Source organism: Leptonychotes weddellii, chromosome 1, assembly GCF_054177405.1.
Source record: "Leptonychotes weddellii isolate Sample4059 chromosome 1, ASM5417740v2, whole genome shotgun sequence".
Taxonomy (NCBI): domain Eukaryota; kingdom Metazoa; phylum Chordata; class Mammalia; order Carnivora; family Phocidae; genus Leptonychotes; species Leptonychotes weddellii.
The window spans coordinates 28,011,562-28,029,351 of NC_138369.1; the positions used below are offsets into that span (position 1 = coordinate 28,011,562).

A 17,790-nucleotide genomic window follows, 5' to 3' on the forward strand; every position below is an offset into this window, starting at 1 on the left:
AAAAAAAAAAAAAAAAAACAAGAATAAAAGGAGCCCTCTCACGCGGATCCTACCACTCCTGCTCACTTTACCTGGTTTCGTTTTCTTTATTATCTGTGGCCGGTAGTTTCCTGTTCATCTATTTATTTTTGTCCTATCCCTCCTTCCTCTAGAATAAAAGCTTCATGAAATCAGGAGCTTGTTTGTTCTGCTCTATTCCCAGTGTCTAGACCATGTTCCCCTCAGAAGAGAAAACAAAGCAACTGTTTCACATTCAAATTCATCCCCATCAGGAGAAGAACAGAATGATAATTCTACAGTCTGCTAATATGCCAAGAATTCTAACCTGAATTTCCTATACTCTTTCAGAAAGGGGAGGGGATGTCACCACTCCTTAATGAGAATTACAAATCACACACACATTTGTGATAAATAATGCACAAAAGCAAATACCTCAGTGGATTAGTTTACCTTCAAGGAGGTTGAGATATTCCTTTACCAAAAAAAAAAAAAAAAAAAAAGGCAGGAGTTTAGGTGTGTTTACCACTGTGCATTATGATTATAATAGGAATAAAACTGAAACCATCCAATCAAGTCTAAAACTGTATAAATGTGACAGCAAGTAAGTGAAGCCCGCTTAGGTTTAAAAATTATAAGACTAAAATTCTGTTAAAAATTTCTAAGACCAAAACCCAGAGTTCCTTAAGATGCTGAAAGTGGGAGGTAATTTTTAGGCTTTGTATAATGAAAGACCGAACTAAAACAGAGATACTTTTATATTTGTCTCATCTCTTGCTATATCACCTCGAATATAATGTGACCTAATATTCTATAAAGAATTCTCAAATAAAATCCTTGATAACTTTAAACTATAACAATAAACCAAATTAGCTACTTAAAACTGTATTAGTAATAAAGACCAGAAGGCTCCTTACTAGCAAATGCAAATACCCTCCGGTTTAGCACTGTGGAAGGGCTAGGAAGTTCATGAACAATTTTCAATAGCTAGGAAGATAGGAGGCGGGGTGCTGGATCTGACAAGAGGACTTGACTTCTAAAACTGTGAGGGAAACTAAGCGTCATAGGTAAGCAGGGAGGTCAATTACTTTGAGACTTTGAGATACCGAATCAAATACACCAAGGGGAGGGACGTCAACATCTTCCCTTTTAAACAGTTTTGCCAAATTGTAAGTTGCTGATAGCTATGTGGCAGATTATACATTTATATAAATATAAATATAAATATAAATATATATATATAAGAATTAAGGGTGAATTTTCCCATGTTTTAAAGTTTCTTCCCCTTTTTGGATTTTGGATACTTTACATTTTGAAACGATTGAAATTAAGCTCCTTAGACAATGTCAGTCCCGTATTCAAAGATGAGATACTTCTTAGCTAGGTGGAGGCCCTATAATTCCCCTTAAAACTTGATGAGGCTGTCTCACTCGAACAGAGCAGACAGCCCCAGGTGCTAATACTTGTAAGTCTTTTAAGTTCTCTGAGTCTCAATTCCTGCCTATCCCCTACTACCCAATTAATACATGCAAAGAGCTTAGACTGGTGCCTACACATGGAAGGATTTAATAAATAGGACCTATTATTATTATTATCTATATAAAAGATAGCCATTTCCGGGGTGCCTGGGTGGCTCAGTTGGTTGAGTCTGTTTGGCTTTTGATTTCGGCTCAGGTCATGATCTCAGGGTCATGAGATCAAGCCCTGTGTCAGGCCCTGTGCTCAGCACAGAGTCTGCTTGGGACTCTCTGTCCCTCTCCCTTTGCCCCTCGCCCTGCTCACACACACACACACACACACACACTCTCTCTCTCTCTCTCTCTCTCTCTCTTTCTCTCTCTCTCTCTCCCCTTCTCTAAAATAAATAAAATCTTTTTTTTTAAGATATCTATTCCCCATGAACTTGCCTTCAATTCTATATTTTTCTTCCATTCAAAGGTGTAACAATATAAGAGAAAGAATTAAATAAAGCATACTGACCATCCCCTTTTGAGGGTAAAATAATCAAAGCCCCTAGAGCAGAGCTGACCAAAAGCACTTTCTATGAGGATAAAAATGTTCCATAAAGCACATGTAGCTACTGAGCTCTTGAAATGTGGCCAGTTGGACTGAAGAACTGAATTGGAATTTGTATTGTATTTAATTTTAATTAAATAGCCACATGTGGCTAGTAACTACTGAACGGGATGCTGGAGAATAGGTTTAACTGGACGAATAGGACTCACTGAAATGATTTTCCAGTATCTTGGCCTATGGACATGCCAGTCAATGCATTTCCTTGTCATTTAGAGCAGGCTGTGACAGAGAGCTTTGCAGGCAAACAGACCTGGATTGGAATTCAGACTCTGTCATCTTTTTGCTATGTGTTTTTGAGGTGGTCAGACTCCCACTGCCTGTTTCCTTAGCTATAATAATACAGCATTCAAGACAACAACAAAAAATAAAAGGCACCCAAATTGGTAAGGAAGAAGTAAAACTTTCATTATTTGCAGCTGACATCATACCATAAACAGAAACTCCACCAAAAAATGGTGAAAACTGATAAAGTAATTCAGTAAAGTTATAGGACACAAAATTAATCAGCAGAAATCTGTTTCATTTCTCTACACTAATAATGAAGTGGCAGAAAGAAATTAAGAAAACAATCCCATTTATAACTGCACCAAAAACAATTAGAGACCTAAGAATAAACCTAACCAAAGAGGTGAAAGACCTGTATTCTGAAAACTATAAAACTATAAAACACTGATGAAAGACACTGATGACAACTTAAAGAAATGGAAAGATATTCCTTACTCGTGGATTGGAAGGACAAATATTATTAAAATGCCTATACTTCCTAAAGCAATCTACACATTTATTGTAATCCCTATCAAAATACCAGGAGTATTTTTCACAGAACTATAACAAATAATTCTAAAACTTATACGGAACCACAGAAGACCCTGAATAGTCCAAGCAATCTTGAAAAAGAAAAGGAAAGCTGGAGGCATCACAATTCTGGACTTTAAGCTATATTACAAAGCTGTAATGATCAAGACAGTATGGTACTGGCACAAAAATAGACACACAGATCAATGGAACATAAGAGAAAACCCAGAAATGGACCCACAACTATAGGGTCAGCTGATCTTCGACACAGCAGGAAAGAATATCCAATGGGAAAAAGTCTCTTCAACAAATGGTATTGGGAAAACTGGACAGCAATATGCAAAAGAATGGAACTGGACCACTTTCTTACAGCACACACAAAAATAAATTCAAAATGGATGAAAGACCTAAATGTGAGAACCATAAAAATCCTAGAAGAGAGCACAGGCAGTAACCTCTTTGACATCGGCTCTCAAAAGTTTTTTCTAGTATGTCTCCTGAGGCAAGGGAAACAAAAGCAAAAGTAAACTATTGGGACTACATCAAAATAAAAAGCTTCTGCACAGCAAAGGAAACAATCCACAAAACTAAAAGGCAAGCTACAAAATGGGAGAAGATATTTGCAAACGACATATCCAATAAAGGGTTAGTATCCAAAATATATAAAGAACTTATAAAACTCAACACCCCCCAAAAAATCCAATTAAAAATGGGCAGAAAACATCAACAGACATTTCACCAAAGAAGACATACAAATGGCTAACAGACACATGAAAAGATGCTCAACATCACTCATTATCAGGGAAATGCAAATCAAAACTACAATATCACCTCACACCTGTCAGAATGGCTAAAATCACCAACACAAGAAACAACAAGTGCTGGCGAAGATGTGGAGAAAAAAGGAACCCTCTTACACTGTTGGTGGGAATGCTAACTGATGAAGCCACAGTGGAAAGCAGTATGGAGGTTCCTCAAAAAGTTAAAAATAGATCTACCCTATGATCCAGCAATCACACTACTGGGTATTTACCCAAAGAATACAAAAACACTAATTCAAAGGGACACATGCACCCCTATGTTTATAGCAGCATTATCGACAATAGCCAAGATAGGGAAGCAGCCCAAGCATGCATCAACTGATGAATGGATAAAGAAGATGGTATCTATATACAATGGAATATTACTCAGCCATAAAAAAGAATGAAATCTTGCCATTTGCAATGATGTGGATGGAGCCAGTGCAAATAATGCTAAGTGAAATAAGAGAAAGACAAATACTGTATGACTTCACTCACAGGTGGAATTTAAGATGAGCAAAGGGAAAAAGAAAGACACCAAAAACAGACTCTTAACTATAGAGAACAAAGTGATAGTTACCAGAGGGCAGGTGGGTGGGGAGATGGGTTAAACAGGTGATGGGGATTAAGGAGGGCACTTGTGATGAGCACCAGGTGATGTATGGAAGTGCTGAATCACTACATTGTACACCTGAAACTAAGGTAACACTGTATGTTAATTGGAATTAAAATAAAAACTTAATTCTTGGGCACCTGGGTGGCTTAGTTGGTTAAGTGACTGCCTTTGGCTCGGGTCGTGATCCTGGAGTCCTGGGATAGAGTCCCACATTGGGCTCCCTGCTCGGCGGGGAGTCTGCTTCTCCCTCTGACCCTCCCCGCTCTCATGCTCTATCTCATTCTCTCTCTCTCAAATAAATAAATAAAATCTTTAAAAAAATAAAATAAAAACTTAATTCTTATAAAATTTAAAAACCACAGTGCTCACCTCAGAGAGTTCTCTTGAGGACCAGCACTTACAAAAACAAAGGGTCTGATGTTAATTTATATTTTTCATTTAACATATATGACCTTCTGAATACCCACAATGTGCCAGGCATGATCTCAGGTGGCAGGGATGAAGTAATGACTGAGACCAAGTCCCTGCTCTCAGGGAGGTCACAAGTAAGTGTGGGTGCCATCAGGGAGAAGCACAGAGCAGAAAGTGATGCTGGGGTTCCATGTTATTTTCTATGGGGAGGTCAGAGCAAGCTTCTTGGAGGAAAGAACCTGTGAGCCGAAGCCTGAAGGTTGTGAGTCGGAGAGTCCCGTGGCTCCCTTGAAGAAGAAACAATCAGAGAGAGATAAGGGCAAGTGCTAGGGCCCTGGCACAGGACCTTGGAGCTGACCCTGGATGATGAGAAGTCATTTTGACATGAGGACCGACGTGATGCAATTGACTTGCAATCACTCTAGTCGGAGAATGGACCGCGGGGGAAGCTCTCGGATGGGTTGCAAGGCCAGTGCAAGGCCAGGAGCTATATGATGGATGGCAGAGGCCAGGGAAGAAGTGGGAGGTAGATGAGAGCCGGGGCATACGGGGAGGGAGAGCTGACAGAATTTGCTGATGTTAATACGCAGAACTCTATCACGATTAGGGTATCACTCTGCAACCAACCTGAATTCTCCTTTTGGAGGCCCTGCAGCTCAATTTGAGAGATTCTAGCAGTCACATACTTAAGCGGTGCAATTTGCAATTCATTCTCCAGCCCAAGACCAGAGGGCAAAGAGAAGAGGGGCACCTGATCACTCGGGTTTAACTCGGGCACACAGCTCACTGCAGTTCTAATTATGATAGTTTTGCATCACTTCACAAGGAAAAAAACATTCACAAAGATATAATGCTAATGATGTGCTTAGATGATGAGATTAGATATTGCTTTTCGTATATGGATCAATGATGATTTAATGAACTAAATATCATCAGTACATTTTGATGAAAAATTAAGTGGCATCAATTTGCCCACGGACTTCAGAACTTATTCATGACTTTATATGTAAGATATACTCCTTAATAGTTATGGTATTGAAGTCTCTCATCTATAAGCCAAGATGCTGCTTAGCATAGTGGTTAAGAGCCCAATCTCTAGGACCAGAACTTCTGGGTTCAAATCCTGGCTTTGCCACTAGCCAGCTGTGGGACTCTGGGTAAGTCACTGTCTTCTCTCTGGGCCTCTGCATCCTTTGTTCCTAAATGGAGCTAAGATTTTACTTACCTCATGGGGCTCTTTTGAATCATGATACATAAGATGTTTGGAGCCAACTAAGCCTGGCACATGGTGGAAGTATTTACTGTTTTATTACAAGTGGTTTAAACAAGGAGGAGTCTTATACATACTTTTCCAACCAAACCAGAAATTTCCCCTTTGCTTTATATGAAGCACATTTAGCCGTGGTGTTGCAACACTGAAAGCAAAAATAATTTCTTCATTTGTTTTCCTAGTGTAGGGGCTAGCAATCACCGTCTTCATTTCCCAGAGGACGCTATTCAGAATCACAATGCAAACTGATGGCTGTGCAAGGCAGTCACAATGGGGTGCAGTGAGATCTTATTTAAGTGTGTGTCTACACCATGGTAACAAACCTGGCGCATGCAAGTACTCAATCAGTGAGAGTAGGAACATCACGTTCCTAGCTCCATATCTAATTTTTGGCTTTTAATGTCTCTGTGTCATGCTTCTAAAGGTATGAGGTGTGACTACGAAGCTGAATGAGATGGACCTTAGGGAAGACCAAGCAACCTGCTGCTTGTAGACTTTAAAAGAAGAGTATTATTCAGAAATGAAAATAACTGTTGAGTTTTACAACCCGATTTTCCTCCAAGTTAGATGTCATGGAATCTAAATGGGAAAGGTCCACGAGGGCAGGAGCCTAAGAGTGGTTGCCACTCTGGTTGTACATCAGAATCGCCCGCGGAGCTTCTAAAAAAATACAAGATGCCTGGTGGTCATGCACTGTGATTACTATACTATACGTCTGGGTAGAGCTTTTTTTTTTTTTTAAGATTTTCTTTTATTTATTTGAGAGAGAGAGAGAGCGAGCATGTGTGATGCGTGTGCGTGAGCCAGGGGAGGTGCAGAGGGTGAGGGAGAAAGCGAGGGGAAGTAGACTCCTTGCTGAGCACGGAGCCTGATGTGAGGCTCAGTCTCAGGACTCTGAGATCATGAACTGAGCCGAAATCAAGAGTCATACGCTTAACTGACTGAGGCACTAGTAGTCCCCTCCCCTCTTTTTATTTATTTATTTATTTTTAAAGATTTTATTTATTTATTTGAGAGAGAGAGAATGAGAGACAGAGAGCATGAGAGGGAGGAGGGTCAGAGGGAGAAGCAGACTCCCTGCTGAGCTGGGAGCCCGATGCGGGACTCGATCCCAGGACTCCAGGATCATGACCTGAGCCGAAGGCAGTCGCTTAGCCAACTGAGCCACCCAGGCGCCCCTCCTCCCCTCTTTTTAAATAAAAAGCCAGCCCTACCCAGTTGCTTCTGATATTAGGTAATACCAGTAAAACACCACTGATTTATTGTGATTACTTCTATGCCAGCAATTAGCACAAATGCTATCTTATCTCCATCATGCAAATGCAAATTAAGTATTATTATTGCCATTTTTTTTTCAGATGACTTGCCTAAGGTCACAGAGCAAATAAAGTAGAACCTGGGATTTAAACTTGCATCAACGGGCTCTAGAATCTTGTGCTCTTTTCTCTATACATTCGTTAAAAACAGTTTGTTAAAAGGGAGAAAACAGGAATTACCACTTAGATACTCGAGATTCAAGATTAACTTCCTTTGGAAGACCACTGCTCCCTGGCTAGAAGTAAATGCCCTGAGGCTATGATCAGGACCCTCTCCTTAACTCTTAAAGATCTTACAGAATCTGCTGCTAAAACTACAGCTGCCCAACCAAAATTCCTAGACTCTCTGGCCAAAGTTGTTCTTTGTAATGGAATAGCCTTTGATTATCATTTAGCTGAGCAAGGAGGTGTCTGTTCTATGGCCAATACCACTTGCTGCATTTGGATTAACACTTCTGGGTTATTGCCAAACAAGCCAGTTGGCTTAGAAAAGTGACTCCTCTCCTTCAACGGGGTCTTTGACTTACTTGATTCTGACTGGTTTGGGTCTTGGGGACCATGATTCCGAAGTACATTCCAGACATTGCTAATTATCCTGTTTATAATAATCCTAATAGTCTCCCTGGTGCATTATATTCTCTCAAGAGCTTTAAATGCATGCTTGCAGCTGCTAACCAGCAAGGAAATGATCCCCCAAAATCAGAACGTCAGAAAAGGAACAAAGAGAATGACTGATTCAAAAAATGTGAACCTGAAGCTGTGACCTATGAATACCACACAGAGATTTAGCAAAAGATGTCATGAGCTGTGAGTGCCATCACAAAAGATCAGCAAAAACTGTGAGAACCTCAGAGCAGTCACTGGGAGTGGGGCTAATGCCTTAAAACTTTGGTCACATCTCTCAGGATGAGGGTCTGATTAAAAGGGGGAAATTGTTAAAAATGAGACAATAGGCCCAACATGGAGTCACTTATGCTATGCCCCATGTCACCAAACTGAGACTTAATACTCAGCTACCATTTGGGCCTCTCCCAGGAATGAAATCTTCAACCATTCCGTCTGGAATTACCTGGTAACCCGCCTGATAGACGCCTGCTTTCCCCCTAAAGGAAGGTGACCTTACCACAACCAACCTGCTTTTTGCTGGTATAACTACCACGTCCTACTCTTTTCTGCATACAAAAGCCTTCCATTTTGTACAGCTCCTCAGAGCTCCTTTCTCTCTACTAGGTGGGATGCTGCCTGATTCATGAATCACTAAAAAGAGCCAGTAAAATCTTTAAAATGTACTCAGTTGAATTTTGTTTTTTAACACATCAATGACATCATTTTGTGCATAAAGGTAGAGTCAAAAAAGGTCGCTCTAAGGATGATCTAGTTCAAAACATCCAATTTGTTGATAAAGAAATGAGTCTCCAGGCAGGAGCAGCAACCTGGATAGAGGGGTAGAGCAACTAAGAGCAGAGGTGGGACTAGTGATGGGCTCCTGACACCCCCAGTTCAGCCTTCTTTTCAATACACACTTTCTCTCAAAAGCAAAACATGTTCTCCACTTTTTTAAAGTTTTGCCAAATCTTGAAACACAGTATTCTGACTCAACCAGTATTACATCTTAAAGAGTGTCCCACCTAATAATTGGTGTGAATTAACCAAATACACAAAATACACACAGAGGCACGCAGTTATGTTACGTATAATATCCCTTTAAAAAAAAAAAAAAGCAAAGCAAAAATGAAACAAAAACTTTTACGGGACAAATTATCTTCTGTAAATAAAAAAAACACCACTATTTAAAAAAAATAGTAATCACTTTCTAGCATAATTTTCCAACACCTCAAAAAAAATCTCTAGATTCACACTGGTGTCAGACAACAGGCTCTCTGAATGCAAATACTATGTAAAAATAAAATAAATAAAAGGCATTCTCCTGACAGCATGGCAGAGGGAAGAAGATGAAAGGAAATGCCATGGGAAGATGCGGAGCCAGGCCCAGGAAGAAGGCACTGCCCCATTAACAATGTGACTGACAGACCAGTAGACAAGGGCATGTTTCCGGAGAAGAGACTTGTAAATAAATCAGTAATGGTCCCAGCTGCCAGGGCATGTGGATGGGTACCCCCACCAGCTCCATGCCTGATCCAGGAAACTATTTAATCCCAGAAATTTACAAATATTCTAACCTCTGCTTGATTTCCAGCTTGGGAAAATAAAGAACACCAGAAATCAAAATGTCCCCAATCTTGACAAGAACGGATATCAAAAATGAGGAGATTGAGAATTAAAATAAAATATAAATGTAGCTAGTTCTGTCCCAAAGTAAAAAAGACCAGTTCTTTAAAGCACAGAAAGCCTCATCCTCAAGATTTGAATTCCTAAGACTCCTAAGAATCATGAGTTTATCAATCTGCTTATTAGCAGCTTTGACAGAAATGAGATTCATTAGAAAGAATCAGTGAAGTGGCCATTTACTTTCTCATTCAACCTAGATGCTGTCTTTGTTGCTTCACCAAACCTCCTCATTTACATCCCCACCATTCAGGAGTGATGATTAAAATGTCAGCCCAAGTTCCAATAACTAATACATGGCAGAAACAAATATATTTATATGCTTCCTAGAAAGATTAATAGTAGCTGGTGCTAGCCTGCCAAATGCAGATGTGCAAACTTTCTATCCAATACATAAATCAAACACAAGGCATATGGTGTATTTTAAAGACTGCTGATGTTATAGTGATTTTAAATTACTCAGGTTCTGGAATAAACTATGTAGATGTTGACTAATGTGGCAATATATTCTGGATCTTTCCATGTTAATTTAAGTTTATAAAATGCAATGGCATTAACAAAAAGGTCTTAGAAATTAAGAAGAGAGAATACAAACCCATTTGAAATCAAGGGGTATGTTTCTATAATCAGTTGTTTGGTAGTTGGGGCATATTCATTACAAAATGGTTGCACTAACTGTGGTAAGTTAGAATGCTGTAAGGAGACTATTTTTTGGTCTCCTTAAAGTGAATCTAATAAAAAAGAATGAAATGACAAATGAAATGAGGGAGCATAAAAATCAGGTAGGACAGCAGGATGGTTTGGATCATCAAATGAGCAGTGGCTAAATCAGAAATGGCCCTGATGGACCAAGAACCATTTAAGTTTTCAAGCTGCTGGCCACAGAAATCAGCAATTATGCAAAAACTAGTGTTATTCAGAGTTAAGTCAGACAGAGCACTGAACTGGAAACCACAGATTTGAGCTGAACTTCTCAGTCAAATCATGGGCTGGCACCTTCCTACCTTTCAAGGACATGGTAAAAGTGAGATGAGAGGCATATGCTGGTATGAAAAGTGCTTTGTAAATTGCCAGATTAGGGGTGCCTGGATGGCTCAGTTGGTTAAGCGTCTGCCTTTGGCTCAGGTCATGATCCAGGGTCCTGGGATCGAGTCCCACGTCGGGCTCCTGGCTCAGCGGGGAGCCTGCTTCTCCCTCTGACCCTCTTCCCTCTCATGCTGCTTTTCTCTCTTTCTCAAGTAAATAAATAAATAAAATCTTTAAAAATAAATACATAAATAAATAAATTGCCAGATTATCTGTAAGTATCAGGTATTATCATTGTCATCATCATCATCACCATCATCACCACCATCACCATCATTACCAACACTTCATCATCCTGAAGCTCAAGTCACTTTCTACTACATTTTAGTCAATGTTGAAAAAACAATGATCTGAGCAGTCAAGTGATCTAGGTACAAGAAGAGATTTCAAAATGGTGTCACTGAAGACAACAGGTTAAAAAATTAAACCTGCACAATGACTTTTATAACTGTTTAAGAAGTGTTGGCTGAACATTTCAGTTCACAGACAGTTGCTCTGAACATTGGATTTCCTTCCAACGACCCCAGTCATTTTGACCACAGAACACACAACTTCATAAGAACATGAGAACATAGCTGCTGTGACACACAGGAGTTCCTCTGTTGTAGAGGAACCAAGAGGAAATAAAAATCTAGTTCCTGATCTCTTCTCAGGTGCCCAGAGTATGTTGTGCATGAAACAAATCGTGTTGGCAAAGACTGAGGGAAACAACCAATCTCAGGCCCATTGTGTGAGGTGATCAATCAAGACTAGTCACAAGTACATATCCAGGAGCAAGATGCTTCAACAGCATGGAAAATATTTCTCAGTGTGAGGTTCTGGGAGTTCTTGGTGGGGCAGAGGTAAGGGATGCAGGCAGAGGAAAGAAGAAAGTCTAATGTCTCACGATGCAGAATAGGTTTCTCTGAGATCCTTCCACCACTTCATTAAAATGTGGGTATGTTGAGATATGTTTTTCATATGGTCGGTGGAGAGCTGTTGTTCCTACCAAGTATAAATAATCGCATACCCATTCATTCATTCATTCAATATCTTTTCATTCACGAATACCTAGCAGGAGTCAGGTATTGTGTTAGATGCTGGGGATACAACTGTCAACATGAAGACATGAGCCTTTGACATGAACCCAGCTTTATGGATCTTATATTCTAGTAAAAAAGAGCAACAAAGAAAAATAACCAAATAAGTACACAAAACAATGACTTGTGATGATAATAAAAATGATGTGATAAAGGCTATGAAAAAATGGGGTGCTGCAGTAAAGATTACAAAGAACTGGGGGACTACTTTATATTTATTTATTTATTTATATATTTTTTAAAGATTTTTATTTATTTATTTGACACAGAGAGACAGCAAAAGAGGGAACACAAGCAGGGGGAGTGGGAGAGGGAGAAGCAAGCTTCCCGCTGAGCAGGGAGCCCAATGCAGGGCTCAATCCCAGGACCCTGGGATCATTACCTGAGCCGAAGGCAGACGCTTAACGACTGAGCCACCCAGGCACCCCTATTTATTTTTATAAAGGTTTTATTTATTTCTTTGAGAGACAGAGAGAGCATAAGCAGGGGGAGGGGCAGAGGAAGAGGGAGAGAAACAAGCAGACTCCCTGCCAAGAGGGGAGCCTGACTGGGGGCTCAATCCCAGGACTCTGAGATCATGACCTGAGCTGAAGTCAGATGCTTAACCAACTGAGCCACCCAGGTGTCCCTGGGGGACTACTTTATTTTTATTTATTTTTTTTAAGATTTTATTTATTTAACATAGAGAGAGAGAAAAAGTGGGGGACTACTTTAAATAAGTATCAGAGAAGCCCTCTCATAGGAGGAGACTTGAATGAGATTGAACCAGCCAAGTGAATAGCTGGGGAAAGAGCATTCCAAGGAGAGGGAACAGGAAGTGCAAAGGCCCTGAGACAGCCAGGGCTTGGAGCACTAAAGCCACTCCAGAAAAGCAGCCAGGTGGCTAGAGCACAGTGATGAGGGGAGAGGATGTGAGATGAGGTTGGAAGAGTGGCCAAGAGCCACATTTTGCATGCACACTGCACAGGCCAGGTTCAAAAGACTAAGTATAGAGATTTAAAAATATTAATGGTTTTTTAAAAGTACAATGCGATTTACATTTAAAAGTATCACTCTGACTGCACATGTATAGCACAATATATAAACACAATATTTATTCTATAGAGGCTACCATTTGGCGGAAATAGAAGGCATTTCAAATAAATTTCCAAATATTTAAGTAAAAATGATCTTAAAGAGTAGACATTTACAAAGCCCCCAAAAGCCACCTGAAGACTGGTAAATTAAACAATGGATTCTGGGTTAAAAAAAGAAAAATCATAGAATATAGATTTTCTGTTAGGGTGCTACATACCTACATAGAAAGAAAGAAACCTACATACCTCCTCGTTGCACCAACAATGTGACCTCACTTCCCTTTGGACATTCGATCAGCATATCCACGACCTGGTTGTGGGTCAGAGCCTGCACGTTCTTCTTATTAACTTCCACTATCAGATCCCCTTCTTTCAGGCCGCGGCACCTCGGACTGTCCACAATCTGTTTCACTCTTTGGCCACCACCACCAGGACTGTCTGCGATAGTAAAGCCAAAGCCCATTGGCCCTTTGACTATATGAACAGTTATGAGTTCTGGCTGAGTGGCTATGGAGGAAGCCAAAGAGACAGTGTCATTGGGGTAACCATGGGAACCATTTGACGCCACATCAGCAGGGCTGCTGGGCCTGGCATCCTTTGTGCCATTGACTTTGCCTGCTTTACTGCTGTGACTAGCTGGCGAATCATAGGTCTCTTGCCCATTCACAATAATTGGTTCTTTATCCAAAATGGCCACCGAGGTCACTAAACTTGTATTGGGGTCATCTGGGTCAAAAGGCAACGGGTAACCTCGGCAGAGTTCAAGATCCACACTGGCACCGATGGGAATGGACTGGAAGATTTTCACAACTTGTGCATGCGTATGTCCCAAAACACAGGTGTCGTTCACGCTGACAATGACATCTCCTGCAAAAGAGAAGAGTTTGGGGGTTAAAAAAAAAAAAAAAGGTAGCCAAAAAAAGTTCTATCAACATTATGAGATCCTACCAATAGGAAGCTGAACTGAAACTGGATTTGGGGGTGGTATCACAGGGCACAAAGAGACTGCTTCTATTACTTCTTTTAACTGCTAATAAGGCGTTCTTGTAGCATCTAGTGTCTTCCATGCTAATGAAAATCTAATGATCATTGAAAGAACATTGTGGTTTCTTCTAAAAAATATTCTTACCCCAGAAATCCATGGAAGTTTAGAATTCTTCTATTCAGACAGATACAAATTTTTAGTAAATTTACCGCTCTACTGTATTCAATAGCACCCTAACAGTACCCCAAAGTTCAAGTGGCTTCAAAGTTCTGTATCTCTACCAGGGAATGCATCTCTGTAGTGGAGGAATCCTGCTGACTAAAGAGTTTTTCAAAACCATTTATAAAGTCATGCAATTATGATGCTGTTTGTTCTCGTTCAGGTGCGGGGTGGCAGTCTCATCACACAGGAAATGCGAGGGCCATGTGGCATCTCTACCTGTTTCCATCTTGCCATCCAGCGCGGCAGGACCATCCAGGACCAAGCTCTTGATCTGCAGAAACTCGTCAGGTTCATCCCCTCCAACGACTGTGAAGCCAAAGCCACGGCTGCTTTTCCGCAGCTTCGTGTGAATGAACTTGCCTTTCAACTCAGAAGGGTTTCGTGTAAAAAAGGGTTTGCCTGGATGAAAACAAGAAGAGTATAAGGAATGTCACTATGAGTGAAAAGATGAGTTAAATAAGAAATGACACAACTTATGGATAACTCTCCGAGTTCCTGTGCTTAAGGTGTCTTAGGAAAGTCCTCTCTTGATTGCCGTAATAAGGGGGATCCCAGACCCCTTTGTTTAAGAAGGGGGATATGGTACCTAGAGTGTTTCAGCATGAATATCCAAAGGAAAATAGAGGAGTAAAATGGAACCGGTGTCCATCATCTGAAACACTTCTTGGTTTCAGTTCATGTAGTCTGACAGCAATTGAGCTGCCACGAAGTATTCACAGAAGATGAAGTGGGTGTTTGCTTTGTGTCTTCTGTTTTGCTATAGTTTCTATTTTGCGGTACAACTTCCAATGTGTTGCCTTGGGCATGGCTTCTACTTGTGAAACCAATACAGCAAAAACTTTTGTTTCTAATCAAAAAGAAAACACATTCTGAAAATACATAGAAAATACTAGGAAACATATGGTCACAAAGAATAATTTGATAAAAACGTAGAATCACTACTTTCAAAATTAGATGAGTTATTACTTTGAATTGAATTCTAAATTTAAGTCATTTTTCCTATTAATTTTCATCCTTTAACAATTTGTAAAATAGCCCAGACATGTCCACTACTAAAATTTATTGTTTAAAAAAGTTGAGGACATGTGGCTTAGAATTTTTTTTTTAATCCAAAACATCTAAATGAAATGAATTAGTTACTAACTACAGCATACAGCTCCAAATTCAGTTGTCTTATCTAAAATAAATTAATAGCTATACAGCTAAATAACTTCCAAACACGCTACCTAAGGTTTTAGTGAGTTTTCCCGATGATGTGCACAATAACATTTCGTACACAAACCAAGTTTTGTTAGGCATTTCTCTGTAATTGAGAAACTTACTAGAATTTCTCTGGATCTCTCAAACAGTGGACATAATTTCATGTTTAGACTTTTTAAACTCTCCTAATTATACTTCCTATCTCCTGCTCTCTGCCTGCCATAGACTCCCCATCTGCCCTATTTCTTTTCTATCAAAAGTGTTATCCAAACAAAAACAAAACACCCAGGAGAAAAAGTCTCCATATACCCCTGCACCAGAGCCTGGCACCCAGGAAAGAAAGTTATTTTTGGTTAGCTATAGCGAAAAGCCTTTTTTCAAAAGGTCTCTGGGCACACGTACAATTTTTAATTGCATATTTCAAAAGTTTCCGGCTCTTAAAAAGGCTCTTTTAAATTGCTCAGAGTCATAGTTCTGTTCACGAACCTCCCCCTCACTAGGGCAGTCCCAAGGCTGGTTGGGAGCTTGACAAACTACAGCCCTGTCACTGTGGCTAAAGAAAGGCAAGACTCTGGAGCATTCACCATGCAAGGCTGTCCGCCAACACATCAGAAAGGTGGGTCAGGTGCACTCGGGGCTTGTACAGAGACAGCTGCCATGGCAATTATCAGATGGAAAATTGAGGACGGGGATGTGTGTGAATAGCCTACATCCTTAAGGCAGGAGCAGCTAGGGAGTTTGGAGAGCGTGAAGGGAAACACATTTTAGTTATGCAGACACACCTTCTCAGTGAGGCTTACTTCCTCTGGCCATCTTATTAAAAATTCTAATACCTCTTCCAACATTCCCCATCCCCCTTTCTTGCTTTATCTCTGTCCTTAGCATTTATCACCATCCCACACAGTAGACATTGTACGTATCGGTTTGGTGATGTGTCTCATTCTCGCCCATCCCCGTGCACAAAGGGTACTGTAGGTGAACACACGCACAACACGGCAACGTGAGCTCCAGAGGATTTCTGCTTGTATACCCCGCATGTAGAATACTGCCCGATTCATTTCATGTGCTCCACACATTTGCGCTGAATCAATGAATGAATGAACAACAGCACAAAGAAAGGAGATGTAACGCGTCTTTGAGAAGGCGGGAAGAGGTGGTGGGGTGTTTAAGCTTCTCACCCTTATTATAGGTTAAGTTAGAAAATGTGAAGAAAATGTGCCTGGCAGTTTAACTGAATGAATTTTTTTTGAAACCATTAGCATATTTTGAACTTAGAATGTTTTCAACTTAATAGAGACACGAGCAGAGCTCTGAAATGACACCGCTGACTCGCTTTTTCGATGCGTAACTAGGGAGGGAAGATCACAGGGTTTCACATTCATGCACATTTTATTACGTGTTAGGTATGAGTGGGTCATCAGTTAATGGAGCTTTGGGAGAGAAGAGCTTTTCTCCCCACAAGTAGTGGCATCTGGAGCTCTCTGCTGCATCCCTGTGGTACAAGTCATTTTCTCCGAGAGCCTCGTCTGCGGGCCAGTCGCCAGTTGTACGATCTCGTTATGTCCGAGAATCACCTCAGCAGCTCTTTTTATTAAAGGTCCTCATGTGTAGGCCCTATTCTAGACTCAATCAGGATCTTTGGGGTCTTGGCCTAAAATTCTGCTCTCGGACGACCCTTAGGAGCTGGCTTCCCAGCCAGGGTGGCACTGTTCTGGGCACCAGTGTTTGAATACCCTGGACCCACGATAATGTCCAGCAGCACGTCTGTGACAAAGACACTCCACAGGTGCTCTGTCTGATACGGCAGTCAGTAGTCATGCGGAGCTCTTGAGCCCTTGAAATGTGGCTAGTGGAACTGAGGAACTGAATTTGTAGTTTTTATTTTTTTAATTTTTAATTTTTTAAATTTATTTATTTGATAGAGAGCGAGTGAGCGAGCACACAAGCAGGGGGAGTGGGAGAGGGAGAAGCAGGCTCCCCGCAGAGCAGGGAGCCCGATGCCGGGACTCGATCCCAGGATCCTGGGATCATGACCAGAGCCGAAGGCAGATGCTTAACTGACTGAGCCACGAAGGTGCCCCTGAAGGTGTCATTTTTTTTTTTTTAATTTTTTTTTTTTAAAGATTTTATTTATTTATTTGAGAGAGAGAATGAGAGAGAGCACATGAGAGGGGGGAGGGTCAGAGGGAGAAGCAGACTCCCCGTCGAGCAGGGAGCCCGATGCGGGACTCGATCCCGGGACCCCAGGATCATGACCTGAGCCGAAGGCAGTCGCTCAACCGACTGAGCCACCCAGGCGCCCAGGTGTCATTTTTTTTACTGCAATGGATTTAAATGGCAACATGTAGCCAGTGACATCTAACTGGGTGGCACAGTTTAGACTATGTAGGGAGTTATACCCCCCACACAAAAAGAGAAAAAAACAAACGAACAAAAAAGGTTTTAGCCAGAAGTGTAACTGTTCCTAGTAACAATGAGGATTCCAACTGGGCGCTCTACCACTCACTGGCTGTGTGGCCTTGGGCAAATCTCTAGAGCTCTCTCTGCCTGAGTGTTGCACACATAAAATCACTAG

At 40.9% G+C, this 17,790-nt stretch overlaps 1 protein-coding gene across 1 annotated transcript in view; it reads right to left on the reverse strand.

Annotated features, from left to right (window-relative positions):
• Window positions 1–17,790, reverse strand: part of MAGI1 (membrane associated guanylate kinase, WW and PDZ domain containing 1) — a 576,983-nt gene that overhangs the window by 63,331 nt on the left and 495,862 nt on the right. The window contains exons 11-13 of the mRNA XM_081805817.1: window positions 16,545–16,563; window positions 14,232–14,414; window positions 13,055–13,675 (exon numbers count right to left, since the gene is read on the reverse strand). Coding sequence (XP_081661943.1) covers window positions 13,055–13,675; window positions 14,232–14,414; window positions 16,545–16,563 — 823 coding nt within the window. The remainder of the gene's footprint in view (window positions 1–13,054; window positions 13,676–14,231; window positions 14,415–16,544; window positions 16,564–17,790) is intronic.